This window comes from Syngnathoides biaculeatus, chromosome 19 (assembly GCF_019802595.1).
Source record: "Syngnathoides biaculeatus isolate LvHL_M chromosome 19, ASM1980259v1, whole genome shotgun sequence".
Taxonomy (NCBI): domain Eukaryota; kingdom Metazoa; phylum Chordata; class Actinopteri; order Syngnathiformes; family Syngnathidae; genus Syngnathoides; species Syngnathoides biaculeatus.
The window spans coordinates 15,452,659-15,473,503 of NC_084658.1; the positions used below are offsets into that span (position 1 = coordinate 15,452,659).

General features: G+C 47.1%; 1 protein-coding gene across 5 annotated transcripts in view; it reads left to right on the forward strand.

The window, feature by feature from the left end:
- gli3 (GLI family zinc finger 3) overlaps positions 1–20,845 on the forward strand; it is a 97,209-nt gene that overhangs the window by 3,799 nt on the left and 72,565 nt on the right. The window contains exons 2-4 of one of the 5 annotated variants that reach the window (XM_061804534.1): positions 14,753–14,858; positions 15,157–15,283; positions 18,093–18,266. In XM_061804534.1, coding sequence (XP_061660518.1) covers positions 18,134–18,266 — 133 coding nt within the window. In that variant the 5' untranslated portion in view covers positions 14,753–14,858; positions 15,157–15,283; positions 18,093–18,133. Of the gene's footprint in view, positions 1–14,752; positions 14,859–15,156; positions 15,284–15,729; positions 16,122–18,092; positions 18,267–20,845 lie in introns of those variants that run through there. The other 4 variants (XM_061804533.1, XM_061804537.1, XM_061804535.1 and 1 more) reach the window with 4 other exon arrangements.

The window sequence follows — 20,845 nt, forward strand, 5'->3', positions numbered from 1 at the left end:
AAATATGTACAAATGATATTCATAAGAAAAATATGTACGATACAGTTCAAAAGATAGAGGTCAAAATGACCCCCCAAAATAAATAAATAAATAAATATATATATTATATATTTTTTTTAATGAATCCTTTTTGATGACTTAACTTGCCACGGGTCCTGTTGAACCATTTTAGAAAATATAAAAAAAAAATACAAACAATAAGTAATATTTTTTTTAATATTGGTACTGTTTTTATGTAACATGCATATTGACTTTTTTTAGTACTATTTTTCATAACTAATCATGTTGACCTTTGAAAATTTCCAAGGTAAAGGAAGCTATTCCAAATGTCAAAAATAATTATAAAGGATATGTATATATATTTATAGAATATGAGTTTGGTGTGAATGTCAATGATAAGTTTGGGATGTTTTACACTTATTATGTGTATTTTTATTTTTGTAAAAAAAAAAAAAAAAGTAAAATAACGCGCAATAGTAAAATATGTACAAATGATATTCATAAGAAATATACGTATGATACAGTTCAAAAGATAAATGTCGAAACGAGCTGCTTTGCTAAAGGGCAGAAGTCAAGGGTACTGATGCACCCTTAAAAAAAAAAAAAAATATATATATATATATATATATATATATATATATATATTTATATATGTAAGGCCATTGTGTCATGAGGCCGGTGATGAATGCTTCCACGTTTAAGATGCTAATCTCCACCAGCAGTATGACCCCCCCCCCACGCCCCGCCCCGCCCCCCCACCACTCGGAAGCGGGCCTAGACGAACTCGGACGTAATACCAATATTCCCGAAAGCGTTTATCTCAACTTTTGTAGTCCAAATTATGCAGTTTGTGCTCGACCCCCCCCCCTGTTCCCCACCCCCCAGCCCCTCCCGCCCGTGTGCCACACGCCCCCCCCCCCCACCGAATGGAGGCTGTCATGTTAATGCGAGGAGGTGACATTCTATTAGCTTCTTGAGCAATGGCCTCTCGTCTGTCACGGCGACGCGAGAGGCGCTAATGAGGCCTGTTGTCGCTCGCGCTAACGCAAAGGAAGTTGATTTTCCCTTCTTGTTTGTTTGTTGAACCGGTACAGCAAACCCCGCCACCCCCCGTTTATCGCGACCGGGAAGTTGCGCGTCCAGACCACTGGAATTGAAACCCTTTAAAACAACATTTGTTAGCGCCTTGTCACACGTCAAGCTATCGTATAACATCACTTTGGGGGAATAAAAAGAAGACTCTCTTGCTCAGTTCTCCAAATCAAGAGGCACCGTGTGCTCGCCTCAAGCTCTTTAACCCTAAACAAAAAGAATATTAAACATTCTATAAACGTCTGAATGTTCAAACGAAAGTTTGCTAGCTTAATGTCAGCCCCTCAAAGACACGTGTACCTTGAAGGCATGGGTGTTAAACTCATTTTTGTCTCCCCGGCCACATTGTAGTTCCAGTTTCCCTCAGAGGGCCGTTATGGACGTGGAACAATAAAAATATTTAATCGTCTCATCATATATACATCTATTTATGAAGTAGTTTTCGAATCAAAAATCAAGAAAACTTTCCAATATTCATGTTCGGGAACCAAAAATGCTTGTAATATAACTAATATAACAATTTGCAAGAATTTTGGCACAAATTTTTACAAGAATCATGGAAATTGACGCTCTGGATTTGGCTTCGCGGGCCACATGAAGTCATGTTGCGGGCCGGATCTGGCCCCCGGGCCTTGAGTTTGACACCTGTGCTTTAAGGGGCGTGTCCTACTGAATGACATCAGGAGCCCTAGTCCAAGTTGCTCCTTGCGAGGACCGATGCGACGTATCGGTAGCAGGCATTATTTCAAGGTATTGGGTACTGATACCAGCCATCAGTAAGTCCTCCTCCCCACTAGTCGGCGCTACGCTCGACCACATTGGTTCGCAGTTACACGTCGTTGTGCAAATTTGGAATTTTACGGATCAAACGTACCGGTGGGGAAAGTTGTACTCGTTATCGGCGAATAATCAAGAGCAAATACTTTTGCCGCACCCTCGATTGCCGGAATTGATTTGGGTCCGCGCGATCACGCGACAAACAAAAGCCACAAATCGGGAAGTGGAAAAACTTCGGGGCCACTCTTAAGTCAAAGTTCCGCCGTCCGCGGACTTCCTCCGGCTTTGATTTGTCTGCAGAAGAAGAGCGGAGGACGTGGGGGTGTCCAAAAACGTCCGAGCGCGTTTGCGTGCGAGCGCAGACAAGAAAGGGGCGCAGGAGGGCTCCCCCTCGGCCCGCTAATCCCCCGGCCCAGCCGTCCCTTCAGGGCATGCCTCAGATCTGCCTCCGTGCGGACCGGCCCAGCTCCGACGGCCCATTTAATATGCTATGTGTTTCCCCCACCCCCCCGCTCCCCCTCCCTCCGACTTCCAACCATCATTGTCCCAGAGCGGGACCCTGACGCCCCCACCCCAACCCCCGCCCCCTTCACCGCAACCCCCCCCCCCCCAGCTTCAAGGAGCCGCTAAAGGCACCTTTCAAGCGGCGCGATGCCTTCAGATAAGGCGCAGGCGGAAGCGATTCTGCAATTTGAGATACGTCGTCGAGGCGCATTCGGGGGCCGCTCCGCTTCTTCCGCCTCTTTTCGCCCCCCCCCCCTCCCACCCCTGCGACCTTTTGCGTAATAGGCCAGAAAAGTCCAGAGCGGCGCTTAATAGGACACCCTGACCTCCGCCAAGGCCAGCTCGGATCTTCAATTCCCGCGCATTCCTGCGTTTTGGTCATTGCCAGCTGTCACCCCCCCTCCTTGCCCCCACCCCCTCCCGACATGACAACAATCAGGCCGAATTTGCATTTTCACCAAAGGCCCAACTCTCGGAATTCTGAGCAATTATCTTGTCATCAAACCACAAAGTCCACGCGGCGCTTTTCCAGGTTTTGAGCTGGTTTTGAACGCTTTAAACCCCCCCCCCCCACTCCGCAAACGTCCGTGCGTGTTTACCTGCTCGGCGAAACCGCCGGCAGCGACGAGCGTGTCGGACGTCAGCTTCCATTTGGTTCCGACGCCGGCGCTGGCGTGTCCCGCAGGGCGCCGACAGGAAATCCAGTTTGTTTGAGTAGCTCGCGTTGTTGTCTTTCCTCACATACTTGAGGAGAACCAGGACAGCCCCCCCCCCCCCTCCGTAAAAGCGTCCTTACGGCTGCTGTGGTGTGAAGTGTGGCGGTAAGAGGTGAAGTGTTTGGCTTCGGGGGGGGGGCCCCGCATTTGTCGAGCTCTTCGGGGAAGGGGGGTCGGCGGTTGTTTTCGCACATGTGGTCTTGCGTTGCCTTTGACGGGAGCTGCCTGAGGGGGAGTTTTGGAGTTGTTTCCCAACTTTTCTCGCGGCCTCTTCCTGTCATTGATATCTTTATTGGCGTTAGCGGCGAGAAATTATTTTATACATTATGTATATATTTTTTAGAAGGGATTGTTTAGGGTTAGGGTTAGGGGTTAAGGTTAGGGGTTAGGGTTAGAGACTGGGGCCCTCGAAGTGACACCGGATCACTTCCCAGAGGCCGGGATTCCCTCCCGTGGAGTCCGGAGTGGATCCCCGAAACCGGAGTTCCGCGTCCGAGGCTTGAACGGTTCCCGTCGCATTTGCGGTCCCGCCTTTCATCCCGCGGTCCCCCTGCCCCCGCGTCCCCGGAGTGGAGGTCAACGAGGGGTCCGTTGTCCGGGGACGTCGAGGGGTTAATACCTGAAAGAAGCTCGGCAAACATGTTTTCGCGGGAGATCAACGCCCCCCCGCCCCCGGGCGCCCCACCGCAGCCCCCCCCCCCCCAACGCTTTTCCTCACTGTTCATTTCCGCACAGGTTCTAGAGTGTTCTTCTTGTTTCTTGCGCAGAATGGTTCTGACGCGGGCCGCCTGGTTTCAACGGCGCCTCCTCATCCCGGAGAAACAAAAGAAGAACTCAAACTATCTGAGTAAACTTCTGCCCCCGCCACCCCACCCCACCCGCGCACCCCGAGGGCCCCCCCCCCTCGCACCCCCTCTTTGACAGCGCTCTATTTGAAGACTAATCGTTTTTTCTCATGCAAAGCATGCTGTTTTAAGAGGGAGGGAGGAGGGAGAGGGGGTTCGTGGTCCTGGATGGGGGGGGGTGTGTGTTTTAACAATACTCCACAGGGAGTGAGGAACAGGATTTTGGGGATGGTGGTGTGGGTGGGTAAGGTTTGGGGGGGGGGGGGTATTCCGCTCTCCTTTGCTCTGCAGACAAAGCCCAGTTCCTTTCAGGGCTGCGTGAGAGGGGTGGGGGGGTGGGGACTCGGGAGGGGTTGGGGGGTATAGGGAGTCCGCATCCAAGTTCCTTGAAAGAGAGGGAGACATTTTTAATGACAGTTTGTCATCATGCGGGCTGAACTTTACGGCAAAATGGTGGGGGAGGGGGGGGGGCCTCGTGCTGACAGGCAAAAATGTCTGGAGGAGCAGAAAACGTTGATGTGTACACGGGGACGCCCCCTAAAAACGGCCCACTTGTGACGAGGACCGCAACGCAAAGTAAAAAATAAGCATTTCGTATCTTAGAAGGTGAAATAAAAGGGGAGGGGGGCACGGTGTCTCTGTTGGGATGGAGAAAAATGGGGGAAGTCTCTCATACAGTTTTTGTTTGTCTAATTAAGGCCAGGGGTTTTTTGTCGGGATCAAGAATGGCTCGGAAAGTTTGGGTGACGTGCGGGATGGGTCTGTCGACTTGGGTCCACGTGGACGAGGGGTGTGCCCCCCCCCCCCCCCTCTGTCAGGATGCGGCGTCTTTGGAGGAATATCTTATTCATGAAGAAATCCGGCTTGGATTTTCCCAAAGAATCCATTATATTCTTGCTCTCACGATATCTGGACTTTGCAAGAAGAAGAAAAAAATCCCTCCCCAGGCTCAGAGGCCTCCATTTGTCAAAGGTGGACGACCCCCCCCCCCCACCCCCCCGATACTTCTCGACGTTTTTCTCCTGACTTGCTGGCAGAGTCATTGTCTGGACGCGGGCAGGACATTAGTCACCGCCGCCCGTGGGAGTCCCAACTGGGACCCCGAGGAACTCGGTTGGGGTAAAAAATAAAAAAAAAAAAAAAAAGGTGAGGGGAAAGCGTTCGGTTGATGCTCGGTTCCATCTGCGCCGTCTCACGCGGATATTGCGGGTCGAATTGACCCAGTTTCCGCTTTTGCCAACAAAATAAGAAAAAGCGGGATGTGAAGTGAGCGTGTGGGAGAAGGACCACTAAGGGAGTGTGTGTGTGTGTGTGTTAAAGGGGTTTGCGGGGGGGGGGGGGTTGTCAGCTAGCGGAGTGTGTAGCTGCACCTCAGGGCTCAGTAGTGTGTAAGCCCCTCGCTAGCAACCCCCCCAAAGCTGCTTTCACAAAGAGATTTACAAGACAGGTCTCCGGTGTGTTCGGCTGCCCTGCATGATTAGCGGACGACTTTCGGAGTGTGGTTGTGTTTGCACAAAAAAAAAAAGAAAAATGCATGCACGCGCGGCGGCACGGCACACATTGTCAAGGCATCCCGTTCGCTTTTCGAATTATTTATCAAGCTAGTGTGGCGCCGCTAAGTTCTCTGCCTCCTGCCATTACTGGATAGGACCCCACCTGCATCACCCAGGTCCCAGATTCACACCCCAGAACCGCTAGTAGCGCAAGGTGGGTTGAAATCTTGGCGACGGATTATGTCGACGGGCGAGTTCTGATTCCGGGTGCCGTTCAGGCCCAACTAATGTTTTGATCGTTCAACCCTAAAAAAATATTACACTCCAATGTAAGAATGTTCTGAATTAATTTAAACTTTGAAATCGTTTCTTTTTTTGGCTAACGCTAACATGTAGCAACATAGCATCTGCGCCCAAATCGGGAAATGTGCCGCGTTGACGTGGCTTCGGCTGCGTTCGTGTGATCTTCTGGCCGGCGACGTCGCCACCTGTTGCTCTGGCATGCGCGTGGCAACCCTTGGCGTAGCGCGACTTCAGAGCCGCCCTCGAGAAGTCCGTGCCGACCCCGCGGCATATGGCGCGCGTTACGTTCGAAATCCCCCCCCCGCCCCCCTCCTCCTTCCTCCCGCACGCACCGAGACGGCGGTGCTGAGGTTTGCAGAGCGCTTGCCGGGGTTTATGTTAATGTCGCCTTTATTGAAACAAGCTGCGATGTGATTAGAGCCCCGCATGCTACGTTACAACAGCTCTGTCATCCCTCTGGCATTCGGGTAGGGAGGGGGGCTCGAGGGAGGGGGGCGGTGTTGCTGGCGGGGGGAATCGATGCAAATCGGCTAACGCGGGCTAATAAGCCATTAGCGCTGCCATTGTTGTCGGGACTTTTACATACGTACGTGGGGCTGCGCGAGTTATAAAGCAGTTGCGTCGCGTCTCGGAGCGACGGCTGATTGCGCGGGTGAGCGATGAGGTCGGCGTTCTCGGGGTGGCTTATTGCGCCCCCGTCGTTATCGCGGCATCAACGGGGCAGCCGTTTGCCGCGCCTTCGCCTCTTCGTTAGTTCAGCCGCCTCCTTGTCCTCGCCGATGTCAGCTTCGGTGTGTCTGACATTTCACAGTAAATAAACATGCAGCCTGGTTGGAAAAAAGTGCGGGTGTTGCAATCCCCCTTGTGACAACAACCCTGGGGAAAAGTGTGGGTGTTGTAACACTCACTTCCCACTAGCGTGTGACCCCCGTCGGGAAAATATTAGGCGACGGATCCTGTCACCGGGGAAAAGCGCGGGTATCGCAACACCCACATCCCCACGAATGTGACGCCCCTTGGGAAAAGTGCGGGTGTCGAACCTTTTCACCGGGAAAAGAGGGTCCGTTGTGATAACCACTCACACCTTTCCAGGTGAAACGGTCCAACGGCTGCAATTTCCGGGTCAACAAGTTCGACACCCGCACTTTTCCCGGAGATCCCCTCGTTTATATCGCGAAGGAAGTTTTTCTTAAGTGCGCACCCCCGGCACGCAGCCGCTTTGCATGCGTGTGCGTGTTTGGGTCCCCCGGGACCCCCGGCGTGCGCGCGGGTAGCGCACGCGCCACAAGTCGGTGTCGAGCTGCGTAACGTGGCTGATATGAAAGCAACGGCGGGACTTCATCATGAGAGCCGCGCTCGGCTTTTGATGTGCGCGCACCTTCCGCCGCCGTCGCTTCCGCGCCGCCGGAGTCGTCACGCACGCACGCACACGCCCGCCATCACACGCCGCGGGTCTCGGAGGATTTGCCGCACCCCACCCGCACGCGCACAAACGCGCATGGATGCGCAGCATCGGAAAGCCGCTCAAAAGCAACGACTAACTTCGGGGGGGGGAGTCGAGGCCGTTTTGAGGAGTATCTTAAGGCGCAGTCAGGAGAAAGTTGAGGCAACTCGAGGAACGCACGAATGCGACGGGACGAGCGAACGAGGCGTATTCAATAAGTTCAAGCAGGTTAAAGGTCAAGTGTCATGCCTATAAACATTCTAAAAATGAATATTGTAATCAAAAATACATTATTCACTTAAATGTCTATACGAAAAAATAAACATGAGCGGAGAGCACGTCATTCATGCCAAGTTGCGGAAGTGTCATTCTACGACATCCAAGTGGTCGCCATATTGGCTGCATCTCCTGCCCGTGATGTCACCCGGACATTCGCCATTGAAAACACGCCGTGGCCCCTAATATGGAAGACCAACACGCCCCTTCCGATATGGAAGCTCTTTTCGAAGAAGAGAACATCTCACAATGGAGTGAAGTGACCGGGGACAATATTACCCTGTGGTTTCGAGCTATATTTAGATGATATGAGGATCACGGCCAAACCACTCCCCCGGGATCGGATTCCACCTCCGCGGGGTGGTGATGACAACAATGCCGCCGCGGCTAAACCGCCTCCTTGTCCGATCCACGTCCGCGGCGGAGATGAGCCACCCCGGCTGACAAGGCCGGCAGCTGGCTCGGCCTCGTCGACAAGACCGGTGGCGATTTACAAGGCCAGATGGGCCTCGTCAATAAGGCCTATTTTTAATTTTTTCACAACGAACCGGATCTTTTGGAAAAGTACGAAGAGCGAATCCATCCTCCCGAGTGTTCAAGCGATATCCAGCAATACGACGAGCCGCCATTTTGGCTAACACGAAGGAACAACGAGCTATCTTCCCGCGGGTAAAACTAGCATAAACGGACACGACCGCCTGAGTGCGCTACTGCCCTGTACGTCACTTCCTGCTTCTTCTCGAAAAGAAATCCCCCCCAGGAGGTTTTCGTGGCGGGAGTTACGAAAAGCTGGGTCCATACCGGCTGCCGTTTTTTTTCATTAATAACGTACTAAAAATGATGCGTTTGATGACAGTGGAGCTTTAAGGAGTAACCTAATGGAATTTAAGATAACCCATCAGCAGGAATAAGGTGAGGCAAGCCACCATGCGGCCCCCTCGCGGATGGCGTGCCGACGGAATGTTGGTCCCGTCTCCGAACTGATAAGGTGGACGCGCGCCCGGAGCAGACTCATCCCCCTCGGCGCGCTCGGAATGCCCGAGCCGCCGCCGTTACCCCCTGGAAGTCTTCCCACCCGCACAGGAAGTGGAACATTAAAGCCGTACCATTCCACCCAACCCCCCCGCCCCTCTTCCGTCCACCCCCCCACCCCCCTTTCCCGTCGCATTCCTGCCGGCGCGGCCGCGGCGCTTTTGCGGGCCGGGCCTCATTCGGGATTCCTTTACATCCTGACGGCTTTGCCCGCTGCTCCCTCCGCTCATTTTCTTCCCGGTCTGGAACCCGTCCGGGTCGGCCTTCATCACGCTCGAGCCGAACGGCGAGACGACTTCATCTGGTCCCATTTGAAAGCCTTTAATGGGCTTGAAATGGCTCGGCCCTGGGGCCGGCGCAGGAATTAATAAGAGCCAATAAAGCCGGCCGCCTGGGCATCCGGTCTCGTCTTTAAGTAAACATTATGACTTCTCGCAGCAGTGTGGATGGGGGCGGGGTGGGGGGTGGGGGTTGGCGTCGAGGAGGGGTGCGCTTGATGAGTCGCGGCAGCGCTCAGGCAGGGCTCATTTCTCACTTAGCCGTCCTGATGGGGCGAGCTAATAGGCCCTCGCCTGATTGTCTGCCACCGTGATTATTGCGCATTATCATTGTGCCCCCCCCCCCCCCTCCAGCACTTGTTGTCGGGCCCTTCGGCGCTCACCGTCACCATTAATCACGCCGCCGTGCAAATGAGTGGAAGTCAACGCGAGTAGCTTAGAGGCTACCTCGTCAGTAAGTAAAGGCAACCTAAGGGGTTACTCAGGGTACAAGTTTAAGCAACCTTAATTTCCTCCTTGGCGATTCTAAGGCGGACCAAAGGGGACCAGGGCCCCTGTAACGTTACCACACCCCTCGAATGGATTTCAAAGTACCAAAATTTTCTGACAGCACAGCAATTTGGAGTAAACTCAAGACTTGAGGTGTCAAGTGGGCCCAAGCGCGGTACAAACTGCGAAAAACCTGCGATGGATTTCGCTGATCTGCATTTCCCGTCACCGAAGCGCTGAACAGGCATCTTCGGCCGCCCGTCAGGGAAGTGTCTCATCAAAGGCGACCAGTGCAAAATCCAAAATATAAAAATAATAACTTTAATAAGCTGCGGCGGTTTGTTCGGTTCGTATCTGCCGCGTAGCCGCCGCGGAGGAAAAGAAAAAGCGGCGTCGTGTAAGTGTGGCGATTACATCGGTTTGTTACGCAGGAATGCGAGATGCCCTCGGGTCCCCGTCGGCGGCGTTGTGGTGGAAGTGGTCTGAGGCTCGCGGGGATAATCCCGTTTGTCCTTGACGCAAAATATAAACGCCCCTCGCTCGCGTTGGCACTTTTGGCGGCGGACGCAGCTGGTGGGCGAGCGAGCAAGTCCGACGAGCGGACGAGACGCGTCGCATACTTTCTTTTACCGATGTACTCCATTTACCTGGATTGAACCGCCAGTCTGCGGTACGTGATCATAATTTTAACGCGCCATACGATCCCGCCATTATGGACAGAAGTCATTACGACGTAATTATAACATTTTTCGTAGAATACCAATGCTAACCCTAACTTTTTTTTACTTTATTTTGAAATACAATAAACATACTTCATACCCGTACGGTTACATATTTCCAGTCGAAAATTATTTTACCAACAATATTTTGCTTTCATCCCCAAATTGTCTGACTTTTTTGGTGAATGAACTGTAATACTGTAAAAAGAAAAGATAATCACCTGACACATTTGTCACCTGTTGCTAGGCAGAATTGATACGGCGCATTTGTTATTCCTCCCAAAAAAATATTAAAATTGAAAATGTCGAAACCAACGATATTTTTCACCACGGCACCATCTTCTGAATCTAGTAAACCCCTCAACTCATTTTTTTTTTTCGCATTTAGTTTTCAATATATATATCCATATCTTAAAAAAAATGTGATTTGATCGGAACGCGCGTTCATTTTGGACGACGCATCGCGAGCGAGCGGGACTCGCACCCGCCGCCCGCCAGCATGTAAATGAGCAACAGCCCAAATAGCTCAAGCATGTCCGACCACACAAAAGGGTGACGAGGTCGCGCACTCAACAGTTTGCATGTGCGTATCCTGCATTTACTGACTGTATAAATGTATGTGTGTGTGTGTGTGGCGGGGTGTGACTAATTCCTGCTAAATGGCCCTCACTTGAGGCCCCATCCCCCTGCGGCCCCCCCGTGACTGGTTGTGCCATCTGGGCACCACGTTAGCGCTCGGTGGTGAACGCCAACCACCGAAACCACACTTTACTCCTCCCTTGCATCCCCCCCCCCCCCCCCAGGCTGTAAATGGAGGCTGTGTTTTTTATGGGGGGGGGGCGAGTCAGACAAGGGTGAACCGCGTGGCGCGTCGTCTCAAGCGCAGCACACGCACTTCCGTCGCCAACGTGCCCGTGGAGCGATGTGACGTGATGTTTAGGCCCGATTATCAAACATTAAATACATAAAAAAAAAAATAAATACATCCAATTTAAGAAGCGAGGATGTTTTTCCAAAAAAAAAAATTCAAACAATTTGACCTGCGTCACGATATTAAAATAAAATATATTAACATACGTTTATTTAACAAAAAATGCAATGTTTTTTTTTCCAAGGTAAACATTTTTTTTCCCCCCAAAAAAATGCAGATGAAGTTGTATATTATTCAGGAAAATGTGAAAATATTGTTAGAGGAAAGTTATATTTTTGTGACAAAAAGTCATAATGTTATGCTAGTAAAGATGGATTTTTTTTCTTCTTTTTTTGGGACCGAAAGTTTAATTTTCGACGTGAAAAGGTCACAACATTGCGAAGCGTAAATTGTACCTATGTTGTAATATTTCCAGAATAAATCCATCATTATGTGGAAAAAAATCACAATATGCTGTCAAGAAAATGTGAAAATATTGCGAAAGGAAAGTTGTATTTTTCTGACGGAAAGTCATAATGTTATGCTCGTAAAGATGGATTTTTCTGAGCTTTTTTTTGTCATTTTTTCGATGCCAAAAGTTTTATTTTCGACGTGAAAAAGTCACAACATTGCGAGGCGTAAATTGGATGTAACTTGTTATCTTTCCACAATAAATCCATCATTTTGTGGGACAAAAAAAATCATAACATGCTGTCAAGAAAGTTTCATTGTTTTCATTCTTTTTTAAATTTTTTTTATGGATGAAGTTGCATTTTTAAAGCGTACACAGAGGAGGAAGAAAATATTGTGAGAATAAAGATGTATTTCTTCAAAGATTTTTTTTTTTGGGGTGGGGGACGGAAGTTAACCCCCCCCCCCTGCATTTCCCAACTTGAAATGGGTCGGATGGACGTTAGCAGAAAGTTGCAGGCGCCCTCGTCCGCCTTTTTTTTTTTTATTCGACGCAAACACGCGCACGCCGTTCTGTTTCATTGCGAGATGGGGATAATCTTGCTCCGGGGTTTAGACGGCGCTAACCGCGCCCCCCCCACCCTCACCCCCGTCTTCCCCCCGCCCCTGGAGTGTTTTTGTTGTTCCAGCTGTGCAGCAGAACCTCCATGTTGTTGGCATAGCTGTGAAATTTGAAAAAAAAAAAAAAAAAAACGCACAGGAAAACATGCACAGGCACGCAGGGGGCACCTACACACACACACACGCACTCCTCCCTCTCCCCATTCATTTTCGCGCCCCCCCCCCCTCAATCGCTTCCATCTCTTCCCTCCCCTCCGACTCGCGGCGTCGGCGCACTCGCGATAAGGCGCAGATAGCGGATCTCGGTGGTCGCTGATGTAATGATGATGAATGCTGCCGGCACCTCAGCGCCCCCTCCCCTCCCGTCCCCGACTCCGCCCCCCCCCCCCCCCCGTTCAAGGGGGGTGACGGGACCCTCGACACTGAACAGTCACCCTAATGAAATGAACACAAATACAACAGCTCGTGTGTGAGGAGGAGGTGCGGCAAATTGAAGCAGACACCTCAAGAGTTTAGAGAGAAATGAGCCCCCCCCCACCCCCGTTTCCATGCAACCCCCCCCACACACACACCCACACACACACACACACACACACTCCAGGTCTGATTATGTGTGCACATACCAAATAACTCGCAGGGACACACTGAAAAGAATAAAAATATTGTTATAATGTTGTTATAATGTTCTTTTTTTTAATATATAGCCCCCCCCCAAAAAAAAAACAAAACTATATATTTTTTCAGGAATAAGCCTTCAAATTTGTATCTTAAAAAAATCTAGAATATACTTTCTTACGTTTATGATTTGTTTCTAGAAAATATAACTTCTTTATCATATATGTGTATGTATACATATAAAACTTACAAGTATTTATTTTCTGAAAAATACCAAATATATTATATATTATTATATATATATTATGTTATATTATATTACATTACATTCTAAAAACAAGCCAAATTTTCTTAAAATACGCAAATATTATATATATATATATATATATATATGTTATATTATATTATACAGTATTATATTATTTTCTAAAAACAAGCCAAATTTTCATAAAATACCCAAATATTACATTATATATTATTATATATATGTTACTGTATATTATATTCTGTTATATAATTTTCTTTTAAAAAAATTCTCATCAAAATCTGACTTTTTTTGCTTGAAGATGATGAAAATTGTTATGGAAAGTTTCGTAGAAACTTTAAAATCCTGTCCTAAAAACAACAAATTTTTGTCCCCATAAATATTTTCCAAAATTAAAAAAAAAAAAAAAGATTTAGCCAAGAAAGTACAACAAAATTTCTTCTTCTCTCAAAAAACGTGACTCATTTTCTCCCCCCAAAAATCAGAAAAATATAATTGTTTTTCTAGAAAAGTTAGATTTATTACGACACATTTTCTTTTTAAAAATAATGACAAATTCCTTCCAAAATCTGCTTTAAAAAAAAAATACAACTTTCTTTTCTAGAAAAAACTTCTCATTATGTCGCTGACACATTCTTGTAATGTATCTTTTTCAAACAGAATCAAGTTTAAAAAACAAAACGGGGGGGCGGGAAGCAGGCGAGCGTTTATTTTTGCTCTTCACTTTGATGTGTTCAATTTGCGCGCCGCGCCGTATAATTTATGTTAAATTGATTTGCTTAATGTGCTTATAAAATAAGGTTGTCTTATTTTTTTTTTGTGTGCGTGGGAATTGTGGCGTTTTAAACCTGTTAAAAGTCTTCGCTCTCTGCTCGGTGAAGGATTACAGCGGGGGAAAACGAGGAAAACGCCGACGACCTCGATTGTGGTTTGTCGGTGACCTTTGGGAGAAGATCCGCGTCCGAAGGTCCGGGCGGACTGCGGGTGAAAAGGTCTCGCGTTTTAATTGCCGCTGCGTGGCTGCCGGCCTGCCCTCGCGGACACAAAAAGCCGGTCAGACACGCTCCACTTGCCCGGACTTGGGAATGTTTGCCGGTGGAATGCCACCCCCCCCCCCCCCGCCCCAATCGCCAAACCCGACCCTGGTATCGGCTCCATCTGCTTGTGCTCAAGTTCACCTGCAGGGATTTGCAGCCATGTAGCTATTTTATGATTAACCACGCTATTTAAAAAAAAAAAAAAATTAACGTCATGCTTTTTTTTTTTTGTTCGGAAAATTTAACCCGAGGATGAATGGTCAGACCGCAGCGTGACTGGGATTCCATGGTAACCGTCTCGGGACATTTCATTAGGCACACCTGCACAAGCTAACAAACGCTGTCCGGTCCAGGACCGTTTATCCTGTAGTATTACATTTTTATTTACAGTATTTATTACAGTATTATTAATAACAGTTTTCATCTAGAAACAAGAAACATAATTTGTGTAATATCAGCCATATTTTTCCTTGATAATAATATGACTTTATTCTTGTAATTTTATGAATTTTTGTTGTTTTTTTGAAAAACATTTTTTCAAAAATAAAAAATCATTTAATTGAGGTCATGTTACAAGGATTTTTTTAAGAAAAATAAAATTATATCTGTGTAATAATTAGCATTGTGCCTGTGTAAATAAATGACTATTCTCATATTATTATGACATTTTCCCTCCAAAAATCAAGGGTTTATTTTTGAAACATAACTGTATTCCCATAAAGTTCCAACTGTTTATCTTACAAAAAAACACATTTTTTCATTCATTCATTCGTTCATTTTGGGTTGTATCACGATATTATATGTAAAAAAAAAAAAACTTTTTTTAGGTGAAATAAATATTTAAAAAAACATTTAAGCACTCTTCGGTCATTTTTCAAAATATGACTTTTTTTTTTTTTTTTACAACCTTGTTTTTGTTTTCTAGACAAACAAAATCCTCCCTCGTTTCAAGAAAACGACAACAATTTTGCGGCCGGAGCAACAACCCGGCGCGTCTCGATCGTCGACGGCAACATCCCGGAGCAAACGCGGTGATTTAAAGCCTTCCTCGTAAACGCTAAACGCGGCAGCGCCCGTGTTGTGCGATCACGTGACGGGTTTGCGTCTTCCCCCGAAAAAGAACAAAAGAGCAAACATTTGAACGTGTCTCCAAAAAAAAAAAAAAGCGGCCTGCAGATAAATCCTGACGCGCTTGTTTACCAAACGTAGCTGCTTCTGTGCGATTCCGAAGACACGTAAAAGACTTGTAATCTATTATTTCATAGCACATCTTTTATTTACTGAGTTTTTTTTGTTGTTGTTGTTTTTTTTGTGTGTGTGTTTTTCCAGGAAGAGCAAAACAACGCTTACGCTTCATTTTGAGTGTAATTCCACGTTGGGAAACTCGCGGGCCGTGGGCCGTGTGGAGAAGGAATCAAAAGCGCCCCGGCAAAATTTATTGAGCTGGCTGACGGCGGTTCGTGTCATGTGGGAGCCATTAGACGGGCGAGCTTTGTTTAATTCTGTTTTGATTGGTCGGGGAGTAATTGCGTGTGGTTTTCTTTTCTTTTTTTTTTTTCTGTGTGTGTGTTTTTTTTTCTTTCGTTCTTTTGCAAGCTGGCAATTGCTTACAGATGCTGCCTGCATCCACAGGTCCACAGGATTGAAGACGTGCATGAAAAAAAAAGAAAAAAAAAAGTTAAACAAACAAAGCACCCTGTGTTTGTCTGAAGTTTAGCCCTCGCTACTTCCTTTGTACGCCCCCCCCCCTCCCCCAAACAAAACACCCCCTTTTATGCCCCCCCCCCCCTCCCGCTTCCCTTGTCTGCTTGTAATAAAGCATGTTTACAGAGTGCACGGCAATTAAATGTCTCTCTTGGCTAATTAGACAGTCTGCATATTAGACTGACTAAATATTTCCATGGCGTCTGAGCGGCTAGCTAGCTAGCTAGTTTACCACAAAGCTGTTATCTATTTGCCAATTATCTAACTAGTTTGCAAGATATTCTCTATTTCAAGTCTTCTTTTTAGTTGTTGATTTCTTATGTCTGACATTTTTGTAATTCTTGGATAGGTTTCCAATTATGCCATTTTGCGGGTCGTAGAGGTTAGAGGTCAGAGGTGATAGGTGAAGCGTGAAGTTTTTTTTTTTTCTATCGTTAATTTATCCGGGTGGTGGTGACGTCATTGGAAACCTATCCATTGGCCTCCACAAGATGGCGGTAGGTACAATTAACCTGTTCGTCAACCTTTTCCGATCTCTACAACAGCATTTCTAGAGAAATATGAGCAGTTATCATTATTTCAGCATCAAGGTATGTGCTTCTTGGCAGTGCGCCATGAGATTTTCCAAATATAAAATTCGTTTTTTAGCTCATTAATGGTTTAGCTAAAAAGGTTAGCAGTGTTAGCCTAGCAAAAGAAAATGATATGTAGGAGGCTATTTGGTGGTTAGCTCGCTAGGAAGCTAGCGAGCAAGATTGTGTTCATTACAATTCTTTTCAATGTTTGATTATGGATGTTAAAGCTCAACAAAAAGCAAAAATGCTGGACATGTTGGACAGTAATATCATAAAGGGATATGAATATATTCGTTTGTTAGCTAGATTGGTAGCTAGCTAACTAGTTTACCACAAAGCAGTTACCTATTTGCCGATGATTAGCTAGTTAGCAAGATCATTTCTAATTCAAGTCTTCTTGTTGTTTGTTTCTGACATACAACGGTCGGCATAATTCTTGTAATTTTTCCACTTCTGTTCTCACAATTGACTTCCACAAGATGGCAGAAGGTACAATTCACCTACTTATTAACATTTTCCGATTCCTACAAGAGCATTTCTAGATTAATATGAGCAGTTATCATTATTTCAGCATCCAGGTATGTGCTTCTTGGCAGTGTGCTATGAAATTTTCAAAATATAAAATTCATTTCTTAACTCATGAATGGTTTAGCTAGAAAGGTTAGCAGTATCTGCCAAGCAAAAAAAAAAAAAAAAAAGTGATATGTTGGAGGCTGTCTATTTGCTGATTAGCTCGCTAGAAAGCTGGTGAGCAAGATTATGTTTATTACAGTTTGATAAAAGTATTACATTTCTTTTCAATGTTTGATTATATATGTCAAAGCTCAACTAAAAGAAAAAATGCTCCCATGTTGGACAGCAATATCATAAAGGCATATGAATATATTTGTTAGTTAGCTAGCTAGCCAGCCAGCTAGTTAATTAGTTAGTATTAGACCAACAAAGTAAGTTAGGTACTAAGCTAAGTTAGGTAGCTAACACTAAACAGGACCATATTTATTAGGGCCTTTGCCAGATCATTTAAAAGAATTGACAAAAACTAGTCAGCATTAAACTTCAGTGCTTGAGCCGACGAGGTGGTATTATACATGCCCAACCCCTCCGAGTATGTAAATGGAAGCCTCCATTATGAACAACGAAGTAGCCTGATCCTGCATGTGTGCACACGCAGTAAGCCAGTCTTTATCCACGTTCCATGACCGACGGCATCTTAAGTGTACGCACTGGCGTGTCAATTTGCGGTTCCGCTTTTGTCTGGTTAATAATCATAGACCTGCGTGACCTAGATGGTGTTGTGTTTGTAGTCGGCCTTCGAGGTGCTGAACCGCCAGACGGCACGCCGCGGCGCCCTCTCCTCAACCCACAGACGGCATTAACTTCAACCACCTTTTATTCTTTGAAAGAAAAATTGCCCGGCACCATCGTATTCCCAACAGGGCCTTCAAACAATCCCTGTTTTTCCAGGACTTTTTTTTTTTCTATACACGCTCTCCGGTATATACCCTTAAGGTTTCTCCTCGCTGCCTAACAGGAGCATGACTATCTGCACTCGCATTTACTTTGTTTGTCAGATCCCAAATCTCAGCTTGTTGTTTTTGTGGCTTGTTTTTTTTTTTTCCTAGGCAGGAAGTCAGAAGTTTAGGGTGACATACTTCGAAATAACTTTAGATTTTTTCGATAGCCAGAAAGAAATGAAACTGAGCGGCTCTGTTTTCAGCCATTTGGATCGTGACAAGTTCTTCTGCTTAAACTACCTGCCATTAGCCAGATAGCTAGTTCATTAGCTATGTTTGTAGATGCTGCACCTGGCTAAGTAGTTTAGAAGTGTCGATGCGAAAATAAAAGATTGCGATCCATTTGTAACCCCCCCAAAATAACACCCCGCTAACTATCAAAACAGACAGAAAAACAAACACAAATGCAAATATAACACTCTTCAAACTTGCTTCTTGACTTGGAGCTTAAAGCCCTTTTTCTCCCCGCCAGTTATCGCGTCTCCATGCGGTGCTGAGGAATGAGCATTCGCCATGGAAACCCAGTCCCAGGCCAGTTCCGCAGCTGAGAAGAAGAAGAGGGTGGAGACCATCGTAGCGACCAAAGGCTCGTCGGCGCGCAATGACATCAGCGAGAAGGCGGTGGCCTCCAGCACCACGTCCAACGGTACGATACGCTCGCCATTTAGACCTCAACACGATCTGATTACGATTTCGCAAGTTTGTGGAACGGTTTAGAAACATGGGTTTGTGCAAAAAGTGAGAAACAGGAAGTTATGAATGTGCTATTTAGTAAGCTACATAGCCAGATAGTGTAGCTAGCTAGGTGCTTTAACAGTATCTGTTGGGAAAAAGGTAGAATTAGGGTGGTTATTCACTACTACGTTAGCGAGTTTGCTTTTTAGTAAATTTTGTGACTTTGCTCGGGTACTCAGCTCGGCAATCGCGGCCCATTTGCATGACGCCATTTGAAAAATCTTAGTCTGAATGAGCCCAGCAACTTCTAAATCAGCGTTTTTACAGATGTATGTATGACTTCATTTCAAGCTTTAGTTCAGACTTTTTTAGAAGCGTTGTAGTGTCTCATTTCTTTCAATTTCATTTCGGTGTCCAAGAAAGAAACGTCGTCGCCACTTAAGCTAATCACTCATCACGTTTAAGTGCAGATGTCCGTGACCCGCTCGCTTGTTTTTCTAACCGCGATGATATAATTTCTGAGCAACTCCCAAAAGCTGTATTTAAACATGTGACTGTTTGCTTTACCCCCTTTTTCCCATGCTTCCCTGTGAGTCATGCCCGTATATAACGCTGTTGCTAAACTTGTTTACATAGAAATGCCTTCAACTTATGCCCTTTCGATGCTGCCTTGCTTACGGGTCGTTATGTCTGTCGTCATCCTTTTTTCATTCACACGCGGGGATGAGGGTTATATTGAAGAGGGGAAAGTCGAAAGACGTAACAGAACCGGAGTTGAGATCATCGTTGCCTGCCTTTAAGCCGCAGCTGCGCTCATTAGTAGCGAGAGGATTTCGGACTGGTTTCAGGGGGTTTGAAGGTGGACGGCTACGGAGAAGTCTTCCGTCTACCTTGATAATCCCGAAGCACCAGCGTATGGTGGCGACTTTCTCCCTCCATATGGGATTTACTGTATCACAGGAAGTGGGGAAAGTAATACTGAACATCCCGGAGTATCCCGGGAAAAGTCATTGCCAGATGGCTGGCGCAGTTTTACTAATTAAGCGGCCGGCTGAAGGAGGGAGAATAATGTGCGAAAGGCAGGGATATCATTTGGGTCCTTTATTGGGGTTTTTTTCTTACCGGTGTAATGATCGTTTGGAAAAGAGCAGAAGAGAGAAGCAAGTCTCCCAGAAGTGAAAGTGAAATTAGAAAGACCACAATGCATTGTGCCTCCGCACCTGTTCTCTGTTTTGGGCCCAGTCACGCGTCCCGAATTTTGCATTGTTCCACCTGAAAGGTAGGACATACACAAGGGTGAAACCACGGACGTAGTATCCGACGCGGGACGGCGTCCGTGTGAAATGAGAGCAGCGATAGCGGGCGTAAAGTCCAAGATGTTAAAGATGACTTCCGATGGCGTGAAAGCGTCCACCGACATTGAAATGTCGTCCTTCATTATGCTGCCTTCAAGGTCCCAAAACAGGAAGTGTAAGACAACCAGACCCGAATCTCCGTCTTGAAAATCATAAGGTAGCTTACACATTCTTTGGGCGGTTCTAATTACGCTGCATTCCCCTCCGCCAGAACTCATAACCTCTTATCAGGTGTAACCCTACACTCAACTTTAACCCCCCACCCCCATCGAAACAAAAAAGTAATTGTGAGCAGCTGCGGTGCCGCCTCAGTGGCGGGTTCCCCTCGTCGGAAGAAGCCCCTGATCCCGACTCCACAGAAACCCCGTTGGGCCCGAGAGACGAGCGCGAGAGGAAGAGTTTGAAGTCTTCTGATGGGATATTCCACAAAGTTCCTCCTACCCCTCCCGCTGGAATTTCTTTCCTCGGGCACCGAGTCGTCGTTATTGGCACTGCGTTCCCACGTGGCTGGCCGCTAAAAGGTGGCTTCATCCTGTGTGCCATTCATCTGAGAGTTCTTCCCACCCCACCTCTGCCGTCCTCCCTTCCTAAACCCCCTTCTTCTTCCCTGACAACTCAAAAGACCCGACTGTGCCGCGACAATGCTGTGATTGGGGGTGGGGGCCGGGGGGCGGGGGGGGGTGTAGGGTTGGTTAGGGGAGGCGGCTCCCCCCACCGCCCACCCCCGCCTCCTACACTGGTCATTCAACGGGCAGGTGGACCAGAAAAACTCTTCGAATTCTTTTGTTGGACTGGGGAAAAAAATGTGGGATGTCGTCTCTATTGGTGGGGATACATATTGTAATGGTATATTTAGGGGAAGTGTGGAATGTGAGTTGGGAAATGGGCGGGGAGGGGGGCGGTTGAGTGAGAGGCTGTTGAAAGATGTAAAAGTTTTGTAATGGGTGACTGGGTTTTTAGCGGTTCAAGTAAGGCCAACAAAGGAATTGGCCAGAAAATTCCCAGCTCAAATGGGAAGAAAATCTGGTGAATCAGGTGAAGGGGGTGGGGTGGGGGGGTTTGGGGGGCGTTGAGGGGTCGAGTTGCTGCTGTCTTTTTAAGCAGCCATTTAAATGATCAACAGTAAATAGTGGGAGGGGGGGGGGGGGGAGGTAGTGAAGGGTTGTCATCTGACAGAAATAAAGTTCCCGTTAAC